Source organism: Elephantulus edwardii, unplaced genomic scaffold (genome assembly GCF_000299155.1).
Source record: "Elephantulus edwardii isolate Elephantulus edwardi_28Jun2011 unplaced genomic scaffold, EleEdw1.0 scaffold00186, whole genome shotgun sequence".
Taxonomy (NCBI): Eukaryota; Metazoa; Chordata; class Mammalia; order Macroscelidea; family Macroscelididae; genus Elephantulus; species Elephantulus edwardii.
Window position 1 is genome coordinate 786,220 of NW_006399936.1, and position 11,737 is coordinate 797,956.

General features: G+C 43.5%; 2 protein-coding genes across 2 annotated transcripts in view; both read right to left on the reverse strand.

Annotated features, from left to right (window-relative positions):
* Positions 1-812: 812 nt before the first annotated feature.
* Positions 813-4,133, reverse strand: LOC102845095 (zinc finger protein 311-like). The gene is made up of 4 exons (XM_006896494.1): positions 3,998-4,133; positions 2,556-2,641; positions 2,018-2,144; positions 813-1,009 (listed from the first exon to the last, which is right to left on the reverse strand). Exons 1-4 carry the CDS (start codon positions 4,131-4,133, stop codon positions 813-815), a joined length of 546 nt encoding a protein of 181 aa, XP_006896556.1.
* A 5,128-nt stretch (positions 4,134-9,261) lies between these two features.
* The window catches only part of ZKSCAN5 (zinc finger with KRAB and SCAN domains 5), an 18,575-nt gene continuing 16,099 nt past the window's right edge, over positions 9,262-11,737 (reverse strand). Inside the window, 1 exon segment of the mRNA XM_006903767.1 lies at positions 9,262-10,385. Coding sequence (XP_006903829.1) covers positions 9,262-10,385 — 1,124 coding nt within the window.

An 11,737-nucleotide genomic window follows, 5' to 3' on the forward strand; every position in this document is an offset into this window, starting at 1 on the left:
TTCAGCACCACAGCTCAAAGGCATCAATTCTCCTGTCCTCCCTAGTCATTGTCCAACTCTCTGATGCATAACAAGTGATTGCAAAGACCATGGCCCGTATCAGGTGCACCTTAGTCTCCAGAGAGACACCAATGCTCCGAAATCTAAGATGGCTAAGAAACTTCTTAACTTCAAAAAAGCAGACAAGTTAACTGTTGGAAATTCTATAATTAAGTAAAATGTACAATAATTTACAATTATACAGCATTTTACAATCTGTTAAATATATACACACACATATATTATATATATATATTTGATACCCTGAAATAAAGAAATGTATTAACTCTTTTCCCTTCCCTTTCTTCTTAGAGAAATGGGCAGGGCTAAGGAGCACCTGCTCAGGAAAGGAATATAAACGTATCACCACAAAGAATAAAGGGGAGAAAGGTAAGGCCTTGGAAATAGCCACAGATTTTTTTAAAGGAAGGAAAGACTAGAATGTTAAACATGAGGGAAACCCAGGGACTGTAGGAGAGTTAAGTGATATAAAGGGCAGAGTGTATGTGACAGAAAAGGAGAGACACACATTAAGTGTTCCACATTTTGAAATAACATGAGAACATGATGGTGCAAGAGATGGAGCAGAACCTGGTGGCTTCGCAAAATACAAGGAGACGGTCTCCAACTCGGAGTGAGTTGGGTTCAAAATGCATCCGGTTGCAACAGAAGCTTCCTTGGCCCTTCACATGAGAAACTGAATACAGTTCACTTGAGGATCAGCAAGTTCACACAGTGGCAGCATCCTGGGTGCATCAATCAAGTTTAGCATCTTACAAGCGTGGAAAAGAAGTTTCCATGCAGTGACGTGTGATATCGAAGGGAAGTCGATACCTGAGCCATCTCTTGGAGATTCCTGCTGAAAGGACCGCAAGTGTTTCCCCAGAGAAAGCACTCGCCTGGGTATGACTCAGGGCCGGGCAGGAATTCGCATTATGTATCCGGGTGGTGGGAAGACGGAGAAGTATGCCTACAAAGAGTAAAGAGCCAGGAATGGGAAATGCACTAAACAACCTCCCTGGTGGGCAGGCTGCCTCCCCAAGGACAAGAAGACCTGAGTCCTGCATGTAACCACGATCAAGCAATGCCTGGGATGTCACCAGTGCATAGAAAAAAAGGGGGCTGAAAGGGTCCGCCTAAATAAATAAAAAGAGTGGAACTCAAAGCAGGCAAAAAGACAGAAAAAAAGAGATATGATCACATCAAAGGGGCATGAAAAAACCTCACCATTGCTTCTATACAACATTAGGTTGCCTATTCTCAACTGTTTATTACACCATTCAAAATACCAAAGGAGAATACTGTTATGACTCTTAGGATGGGTTAAATGCCAAAGACTTCTGCTGCTGGTATGAGTAACTTGGGATTACAATGCCGTCTGGCTGATTCACTGTAATGGACACACGATGAGTCAACCTTTAAAGGGAGTCTGTCAAATTCTGGCTATTTGAATGTGACTGTAGGGATGATTAAGAGGCCACACCAATTACATAAGAAGAATTCTCATGTAGCTTTGAAAAAACACATTTATTCTCCTAGGAAATGCTCCAACACAGGGGCACTGAGACTCCAGGAGGAAGTATCTGGTCAAGGGTTGGGAGGTCCTAAATATCTCCTGGTTTGTTATTTTTTAAAAAAAGAAGACAAGGAAGGTGAGCATTTAGTTAAAGGACAAGTATGTTACTCTATCCTGACAGTGATGCTCCCCAAAGACATTCTAATTATCCTATGCCCAGATAACACTAAAGATAGAAGATTGTTGCTGTTGTTGTATACCATAGAGTCAGAACTGACCCATAGCTGACCCTCCAGTGGGTTTTCAGAGGCAGTTAATCACAAGGGAGGAGATTGCCCATCCTTCTCCCACAAAGACAGATGATCGGGCAGTTCAAAAGACCTCCCGCCTTTCTTAGATGTCTCATGCCTATTCAAAAACAAGGAAATAAGATACTGGAATAATAAGGAAGAGAGTCCTTACCTAATGAGATCACGTTCCCATAATTTTCTAACATCACTTCTCTGTAGAGATCTCTCTGAACAGGGTCCAGGCATCCCCATTCCTCTCGAGTGAGGTACACAGCCACATCCTCGAATGTCACAAACTCCTGAAATAATACATCCTGGCTGCTCTGGGGAATAAACCCACTACAGCACCATGGCAAGAGAACAAAGATGACAGAGAGCGAGCCCAGTGTGTACTTACGTTGGGAGCCTAGAGAACAGATTTAAGATTTTTCAGAGTAAGTCCCATAACCCTGTGAGATCTAATAAGCACCCAACACACAGCACAGTGGAAAAAAGAACTGATAAATTGCTACGGATAAGAATTATGATTGCTTGTGTTGCTCGGGATACGGGAAGGTGATCTGGGAGAAGACCAAGTGTCTAAAGAGGATCCGTTCCCAAACGGGGGTCTGTTACCTATGAGAACTTCCAAGCAAAGTTTACAAGTGGGATGATCGAGAGGCCACTCTCAAGCAAGAGTTTCTTGAGAAGCAGAGGGATCCTCAGCTCACCTGGTACCTGGCTGTCAGCAGTGCAGCTGCTTGGTCTCCTGGGCTTCCCTCGTGGGGAAGAGCAGGCACCTGGAGAACAGGTGGCGCTGAGGGGGGGAGAAAGGAGCCAAGAGTGAGAGCAGCTCTTCCCCAGGCTCCCAGACCGGAAGAGGCCTCTCCAGCCCGTGGAGAGTCAGTGGACCCTTCCTCACAGTATCCTAGTTAAACCAGTGAACATACTTCCATTATTAAGTATCTCTACTCTTGCTCCTCGCATACCCTGCGTACACATGTATACCTACCTGTTCAACAGTAATTCATTATGAAAGTTCTTATTTCACTTAATCCTCATGACATGACATACTTTGGAGGGTAATCACACCTATTCTGCAGACTAGCAAAGCAAAGCACAAACACTTGCAGTGAGTTCTCCAGGACCATGGCTAATTAGCATACTACCTACCTTTTGCCCATGTATTGTTCTGTACATTTCATGAAATCTTTCTCTCATGAATAGGGACTATCTCTGCAACCAGTGTATAGGAACCCCAAGAATAAGGAATGGGGAGCTCTGGTAGCCAGTGGCAAAAAGCTGAATTTCAATCCCAGAGGTAGGTGGTTCAAATCCACCAGCTGCTCTGCTGGAGAAGGAGGGCCAATCTCCTCCTGTACCAGTCAGATCTGATTTGACGGTACAGGCACACATACAAAAATAATAACAATTAAAATTTTCTTAAAAAAGAACAAAGAACGTTCACCCCTACAATCCTTTCACACTGACTGTCCCATAGCAGACCATACGACCTACCCCACCTATTGCCGCCACATTCAGGTGATCTTAAGCTCTGGAGTTGGCCACAATCTAAGGCATAGTTCCTTACAAAATGCAAGTAGAACAAGAAAGAACCAACTTATATGGTAATAGCAATGTAACCATGTTATATAATGGTAAATATTCATCATATGGGCACTGCTCAATTAAGTTATTAAAAGAGTGCTTTCTTGGTCAAAATTAGTCACAGACACTGCAATTGCAAAAGAACGGCAGATGGTAAAGCATATGAGGTCATCAAGGAGTGAGAATCTGAATGAAGGGAACTGGGAGAGGGGCAGAAGTGAGAAAACTTTACTGACAGCCAGGCAAAGATTACAAAATGTAGTAAAAGGGGTACACCTTAGAAATTATTCTGCATGTGCTCACTGGGAATGAGGTGACAATGGGCTGAGGGAAAGAAGCCAGAGCAAAGTGAATACTACTTTGCTTATTAAAGAATGATAGGCTGTCCTGGAGAGTCCCAGGACCTTAACAGAGAGGTCTAAGTAAGGGTCTAATTGTATTACATCTGTTCTCTCTTTCAGATTTCCCTCTACGGGTCACCGTCTTACTGAAGTTCTTGGTCTCTCATACCCAAAGACTCCTTTATGCTCCCATCTTCCAGGTGTAAGCCCCTTCTCTGCCTTACCCCCAGTGAGTCCCTGTTCCAAGTCAGAATCCTGCACGAACTGAGCTTCTGGGGATAGACCCTCTGACTGGGCGTCCAAAGACGGAAGCTGGACCCTTGGTGATCCTGTTGCTTCCTGGACTGACATTTTCTCCATCCCTGTTCTGGAGAACAATGACCATCACTGCAGGGAGAGATTGGGAAAAATTATTGTAATAAAAGGCGCCACCATTGTATATCCTCAGGACTTAGAAAAGTATCCTCTACATTGTTGATACTCAATTTTTTAAAAATGGTGATGATTTACAAGCCCAAATAAATAATGGAAAGGATATAATTCCATTTAAAATATTTAATAATCATCAAGTAGTCCTAGTGTTCAGGTTTATCTGAACTCCAAGAGACCTAACAGTAAGGAGCTGCACTGCAATTCTGAAGGCAAGTAATTTGAATCCACCAGATGCTCCACAGGAGAAAGATGGGCAATTTCCTGTGCGATTAAATTGTGTCTGAAAACCTGCTGAAGGGTCGATCCGGACTTGACGGTACACAACAACATTTAGGATCCAACTCAAAGGCAGGAGGTTTTAATCCCCCAGCTGCTCACTGGGATGAAGATGGGCAGTCTCCACCTGTACAATTTACAGCCTCTGAAAACCTGCTGGAGGGTCAGCTATGAGTTGAGCCCATAACAACACTGGGATAACAGCTCTTGTAGCATAGAACATTGTATACTATCCTACTAACCAAAAGGTCCATTGGCTCGAAGCCACTAGCTGTTTCTGGAACAGTTTCCCTTAAAAACTTACGGCCCTGTAACCTGATGTTGATTATGCTATCTAATAATCCAGTTCATGGCAGGAGGTTTGGGTTTTATGAGGATCACTTTAAGTAGAAAAGGGAGTTCAGGTGGCCTAGAACCTAAGAAGTTGCACTGTCAACCGGAAGACCCGCAGTTGGAATTCACCAGAAGCTCCGGAGGGCGAAAATGGGCAATGTCCTTCTCTGCAATTTGCAGCTTCAGAAGGATCAGCCATGAGCCGACTTGATTTTGACTCGATTGTAATGAGCTGAGTTCAATAAGCAGGCATGACCTCCGACAGAGTTTGATAAGCGTAATTAAGACGTTGTGCTACTTTTTAAAAAGGCAACCAAGGCAGTACAATAGAACAGTTGTAAGATAGCTGGAGAAAGTTTAAAGTATTTGACATTTTGAAACATCCAAGACTCAGGTCGGTGCCAAGAAAAAGATGGAAATTACGATTACTCATCTCCTTTAAAAAGTAGGTCCCCCAAGGATTTAACCCTGTCAGTCTACTTTGGATTACTAACCAGGTTTAACTCTAATATCCCACTCTTCGGAGTCCCTTCACTCAGACTAGATAAGGAGGCATTTTTCCACAGTCCGAGAGCAATAGTAGATGTGCGATTCAAACAAGTTTTACTTTTTCGCCCTCCCTTTAAACCCAATGAGCCCAAAGCATGGATCTGGACTGGTTTTAAACATGACAGGTTTCCGTGCTCCTTCCACAACCCTCGCCAGGTCTTCAGAAGACCTTGCCCGGTGCTGTCCTCCTCCCACTTCCCTTTTAGGCGAAAACACAGTCCCAAAGGGGCGAGGAGGGCCACACACTCAAAGCTCACACAAGGACACAGTCGCCGGGTCCTGACGGCAGGGCCCCCTGTCCGCGGGGCGTTGGGGCGAATCGGGATTGACAAGCTTTCCCACCCCAATTTCCAACTGCCCCAAGCAAAGGGCACTGCTGTCTTCGGAGCTCAGATGCCTCCTCCTCCTCCTCCCGAGGGAGACTTAGGAACCACCCGCATCGCGGCTTCCAGAAAGTCTTCCGGGTAGTTCACCGGAAGGACGGGTCAGAGGGGCGGAACCAAAGACGTCCCGCCCCAGCGTTTCCGGGCGGCTCTAGGTGCCCGAGGGCGGCTGCTTCTCGGTGGTGCTTCCGGAGGCGGAGTTTAAAGCCAGGGAGAGAGGCTGGTGGGGGTGAACCGTGGAGGTTGCTTGGAACTATGTGTCTTCTTTTTTTAGGCCCCATCAGTACAGCCTCTAACTAGGGATCAGCTCCTGAGAATGTTTGGCGTGGCTTTTCTTTATCCTTGTGGTTACACTCCCCCCACCCCTTTTTGGGAGGACATTGCCCATCTTTCCCCAGGGGAGCAGCTGGTGGAATTGAACTTGTTGCCTTTGGGTTAGCAGTATAACGTTTTACTCACTTGGCCATCAGAGCTCATATTGAGTACAGATTTGCAAAACTGGGTACTAGACAAAAATTCTTGCCCTAATAAAACTTAAATTCTAGCTGGAGGAGGCAGAGTAAGGAAAAATATTAGTAAACCAACCTATTTTATGGTATCTTAGAAAACAGACGGCTGGTCCGATGGTAGTGGGTTATCAGAAACTATTAACATTACTGCAACTAAAGTTGGTATACAACCCCCCACTGCTGAATTTGACTGGATTTTTTTAAAAAAAGAAAACAGACACAATGGGGGAGGGGGAGCCAGTATGGGATAGCAGTAGTCCTTGAGATGGGAGAGTGGGCTATAGTAAAATTAAGTCAAAGGTGGATCTGAGAATGTGATATTTCAACTAATATTTTAAAAGGCAGATCTCAGCACTGAGAACTTCCTGAGGTTTACTTGCACTTTCTCTACCTTTATTATTCCTAGAAATATTTACTGAAGGCATCAATGCATCTCTATTGACACAAAATGCACATTGGTTCACCACGGATCTTTATAGATTTTCTCAGTGTCGATTTCAGGTATGAAGACGCTAATGGGAACATTTCTCTAATATGGTCAGGTCAAGGAACTGAGGTGAGGGTCTGTCAACTACTATGACCATCCATTCTAATTGCACACCTAAGGAAAGAGGGCAACAACCACAGAAAGGATTTATGGACCCAATATGTTATATATGATACTGGCTTGTCAGGTACCATTCAGTAGATTATTCTAAGCAATCCTATCAAGAACAGATCAAGACTTTGCTCTATTTTGTGCCATTCTCATGTTCTCTGCTATGCTATTGTTGAAGTCACTGTGTCAGTCCATCTTGCTGAAGGTCTTCTTTTGCTGACCCTCTACTTTTCCCAGCATGAGATCTTCTTCCAAAGACTGGTGCCTCCTGCCATGCCCAAAGTATGCAGAGACATTTCACCACCTTTCCCTCTAAGGAGCACCCTGGCTGGATTTCCTCCAAAACAGGTGTTTGCGCTGGCCCAAGATCTGCTTATTACCTGATTCCCATATGCTCCTACTCTGGAAGGGAGAAGAGCTTTGGATATTCCACTTCTCCTAGTGTATCCTCAGAATTAAATGCAGGCTTCTTTAGGGGAAGAATGATCCCAAATTTGCCATGGTGTTTATCTCACACATTGTGGAAATGTTACTAGACACATAGTCCCTGGAAAAGAACATCAAACTTGGAAAAGCAGAAGGTGGGTGAAAGAAAGGCAGGCCCTCAATAAGATGGATAGTAACTGAGAGAACGGGCTTGAGGATGGTGCAGGAGCAGAGTTTCATTCTGTTGTACGAGTCACTAATTTGACTGAACAGTACCTAACAGATCCTCCAAGGACTTTGAGTAATTTTCAGTCAATGGATTCTAGGTATGCAGATTGGTTCATAGCTGGAAACTGGGCAGAGAACTGGGACTTTTCACTGAGAACTACTGTTTCTGTACCTCTCATTTCCACTCCCCCGCCCAAAGATTTAATATCTCATTTATACTTTCTTTCTTCGTTCATCTCCTTAACTTGCACATACTTCCTGTTTCCATTCCCTCACACACACTTCTGTTCTTGTGAGACTCTAACACATTGTGTTATTAACTTTTTCAAGTCTGATCAAACAAGGGTGGATTTTGGAGCATAAACTTCATCACAGTGCCACCGCTCTTGAAAGAAGTGAGTCTGACTTTGTATACCACATTAGTTCGTCATTGGCTATAGATGGTGGGTGACAGCTTCCATCACCTGAGGACAATTCTCCAGAGAAGGGTGACAACACTTGGCAGCTGACATTCAAGAGCAGCTAAAATGAACATGCTAAGATACGGGCAGGGGAAAACAGTGTACAACGCACACACTTGGCAAGTATTTACTGGCATTTATTGTGAGCCAGGCAGTAGGCAAGAAGCATGGCTTCAGCAACACTCCAAAGTACTCCTTTCCTGTCACTAGCAAACAGGCTCAAGTTAACCTTATACACACTCATCTTACCCCATCACACCCTTTACCAGGCCTTCCCACAAGGTAGGGATAACCAGACCACACACCCTTCTAATTAGATTGAGCTGCAACACAAACTGAAAGTATATTATAAGCCATTACCCTAGAATGGAGGTAGTTCACAAGTCAACTGGGAATCAGAACCCTTGGACCAAGATGCTTAATTCAACTAAGCTGAATTCTTCCAAGAACTTTGGTTTCCTTCATTCTTGTAATATCCCTCTTGGTAATGGAATGGAAACTGGACCACAGTTTGAGAAGTCTTCCTTTTTCTCCTAAGGTACTTTATCCCTTCTTCTTAAGACTGAATTAACCAGCAGTTTCTTCTGAACTTGGATTTCTTTAATTTCCCTTCCTTTTAGTAGCTAACCATGATGCTACTAGGACAAAACAAAAACAAGGTAGAGTGTGCTTCATGGAGATGCTATGGAATGATGAGGCAGCAGGAATGCCTTCCAATCTCTAAACTCCAATTTTTTCCAAATACCTTGAAGTCAACTTTTTCCCCTAAAAGGTTTAATAATATAGGGAAAGACTGGAGGATTCTAGTGGCTGGAATAATTTCTAGAGATGGTTCGCTGCTGAGGTACCAAGACAGATTATCATATGGACAATCCTCTCTTTCCTAGTGCACTTCCCTAGTTCTCAAACAAGACGGAAACTACAAATAAAGCTTATTTCGACTGCATTCACAGGGCTTTTCCCAGTGTCAGTTATCTGAGTTTCAAAAAATGAGTGCCATCTGAAGGTTCTTCATCTACTATATATTCATGGTCTCTCATGTAGATTTCTCAATCATGAAGTTGCTAACAAAAGCATTTTCCAGTGATCAAAGTAAACAGTTATTAACTTAGCAAAGATCCTCCAGTGTTGCTAAAGGCTGAATTCTAACTGAAGGATTTCAACACATCTGTAGGTTTGATGGTGGAAAGAAGAGAAAATGCTTGCAGTTTTTGTTTTCATTCATAGACAAGCAAGGTGATCTTCAGGTAGGCCTCTCTTTAAGTGGTAAGAGTCATTCTACAAGAGAAACACCTAAACACTTCATGTATTTAAGGGATCTGTTCTCTTGTGGCTTCGCAGATGTTCAAAGAGGCTACAACTCCAGCTGAAACTCATTCCGCATTCTTCACATTGATAAGGATCCTCACCAGTATGGATCCTTCGATGGTGACTGAGATGTGACTTCAGTGTGAAGCCTCTTCCACATGCATTACATTGACAGGATTTTGCGCTGGAATAGTTTTGATGCTGTTGAAGGTGAGGACACTGGTCCACATCGTCTCTACATATATCACATTCATAGGTTTTCTCTTCTGAGTGAGTTCTGTAATGCTGAATAAGGTCTGTCCCTGAATTAAAAGTTTTTCTGCATAGATCACACTTAGAAGGCTGCTCTTGTAATTCAAGCTTCTTATCCTCAAACACTGTTAAGTTCCAACTGTATGCTTCTTCACAAAGGCCATTTTTCTCACTCTTCTGGCCCATGTGGACAACCTGATGCTCGATTAGGCTGACATACTGAAAAAAGATTTCTCCACATTCTTGACACTGATGGGATTTCTCTCGGGTGTGGAGTCTCAGGTGTCCAGCAAGGTGTGATCGCCGGCCAAAGCTCTTTCCACATTCATTACACTTAAAGGGTTTCTCGCCACTGTGGACACTGTGATGCTGGACAAGATGCGATCTCACTCTAAAGGCTTTCCCACATAAATGGCAGACGTAGGGCTTCTCACCTGTGTGGACTCGCTGATGTTGAGTGAGGTGCACACGCTGATTGTAGCTTTTCCCACATTCGTCACACTTAAATGGCTTCTCCCCAGTGTGTATTCTCTGATGTTGAGTAAGATGTGCACTCTGAATAAAGCTTTTACCACATTCCTCACATTTATACGGTCTCTCTCCTGCAGGGGACTTTTTATGGACGTATGTGGCTTCCTTGCAAGTTATCCTCTTTGAAGTGGGCTGTCTGAGTATCGCAGTCCCGGGAATTCCCTGGTTTCTGCCCAGCTTGTCTGGGTGTTCGCAGTCTTCTCTGAAATCCTGAACTTGAGAAACTGTTCTTTGGATTTTTTCTGACAGCTCCAGGTCTGGTTCTGAAAGTTCTGACATTTTCTTCTTAACATTCACTTTCGTATTCTTCCTTCTTTTATCACTGCCTGGAAAAAGAAAAAAAAAGAAGAAGAGATGTCAATGTTAGCTGATCCTTCACAGAAGAAAAGAAACCTGTAGGAGAAAATAGTATGATCAGTGAAGCTATTCTCTAAAGGGAGTATCAAAGTGAGTCCATGTATATATTGATGGCAACAGGAATGGGGGGGGGAGGAAACATTTGGGATGTGGCCAAAAAAAAGACAAAGACAAGACTAACTTAAAAGGGTGGTGGAAGTTATTGATGTTAGGCGACAGCAGGGAAAAGGAAAAATTTTAGTTAAGTGGAAAAGAAGGGGAGGAAATTCTAAAATATTTAGAAGGGACAGGAAATGAAGAATGGGTCAGTATCTCAATTTAATTTGGGTACAAACAATGATGTAGAACAAAACAGATGTGGAAAGAACTGAGAAAAACTAGAAAAAAGGAAAGCACAGGATTATGGGGCGCACAAAGAATTGGAGAAAATATCTAATTAGAAAAATGGAAAGAGAGAGAAATGAGCAAGCAGGATCGCTGTCGAAAGGGCAGGAGAATACGAATCCCTCAGCCAGCTCTCTAGCTTCGGTGTCCTCCCCACAGCACCATGCACGTCTCCTTTGGGAAAGCTTATCACCTTCAACAGCTGCTGTCTTCCCTTTCTCCTAAGATAATCAGCTCCACAAGGGCATGACCTGTATGTGCTCCATTCACTGCTATCTCCTGAACATCTAGCACTACAGGCTCTCAATAAATACAGCCGGATGAGCAAATAAAGTCATAAAAAAGGGGGGGGACAGGAGATGAGTGAGTGTCAACTGGGAAACGATCTGAAAGGCAACTCAGAAAGGCTATGAACTAGATGGTATTTTAAAGCAACTGCTTTCAAGCTCTGCGGCACTGTTCCAAATGAGCAGTCACCAAAGAAAAGGGGACAGAAGTGGCTGAGGAAATACCTAAACTTAGGTAATGGCCTTTAATACACTGTTGTTAGGTGTTGTCAAGTCAGAACTGACCCATGGCTGACCTTCTGATGGGTTTTCAGAGGCAGTAAATCGCATGGGAAGGGATTGCTCATCTTTCTCCTGCAGAGCAGCTGGTGGATTCATTCGAACCATGTACCTTTGGGTTGACAGTGCAATTCCTTACCACTTAGCCACCAGAGCTCCCTAATGAACTTCATGACTCCTATTCCATGAAACAGGTAGCAGCGATGGCTAAACTAGATGTTAAGTAGACGAGGCTGGAGACATCAAAGGCGCAATTTAAAGATAATTACAATAAAACCTGGACCAATCATAGAACTGTCTGAAAAATCTGAAAAGAGTCTTTTAAGTTCAAAGTACAGTTTATAGTAATCTTGAAAATATACATATATATA

Bases quoted from the DNA above. Each gene is read 5' to 3' on its own strand.
- LOC102845095 (XM_006896494.1), bottom strand. From the start codon at position 4,133: ATGGAGAAAATGTCAGTCCAGGAAGCAACAGGATCACCAAGGGTCCAG. The intron at 2,145-2,555 runs GTGAGCTGAGGA...GTATTATTTCAG, and splicing joins TGCTGACAGCCAGGTACCAG to GAGTTTGTGACATTCGAGGA. The intron at 1,010-2,017 runs GTAAGGACTCTC...TACTCTTTGTAG, and splicing joins TGGGAACGTGATCTCATTAG to GCATACTTCTCCGTCTTCCC.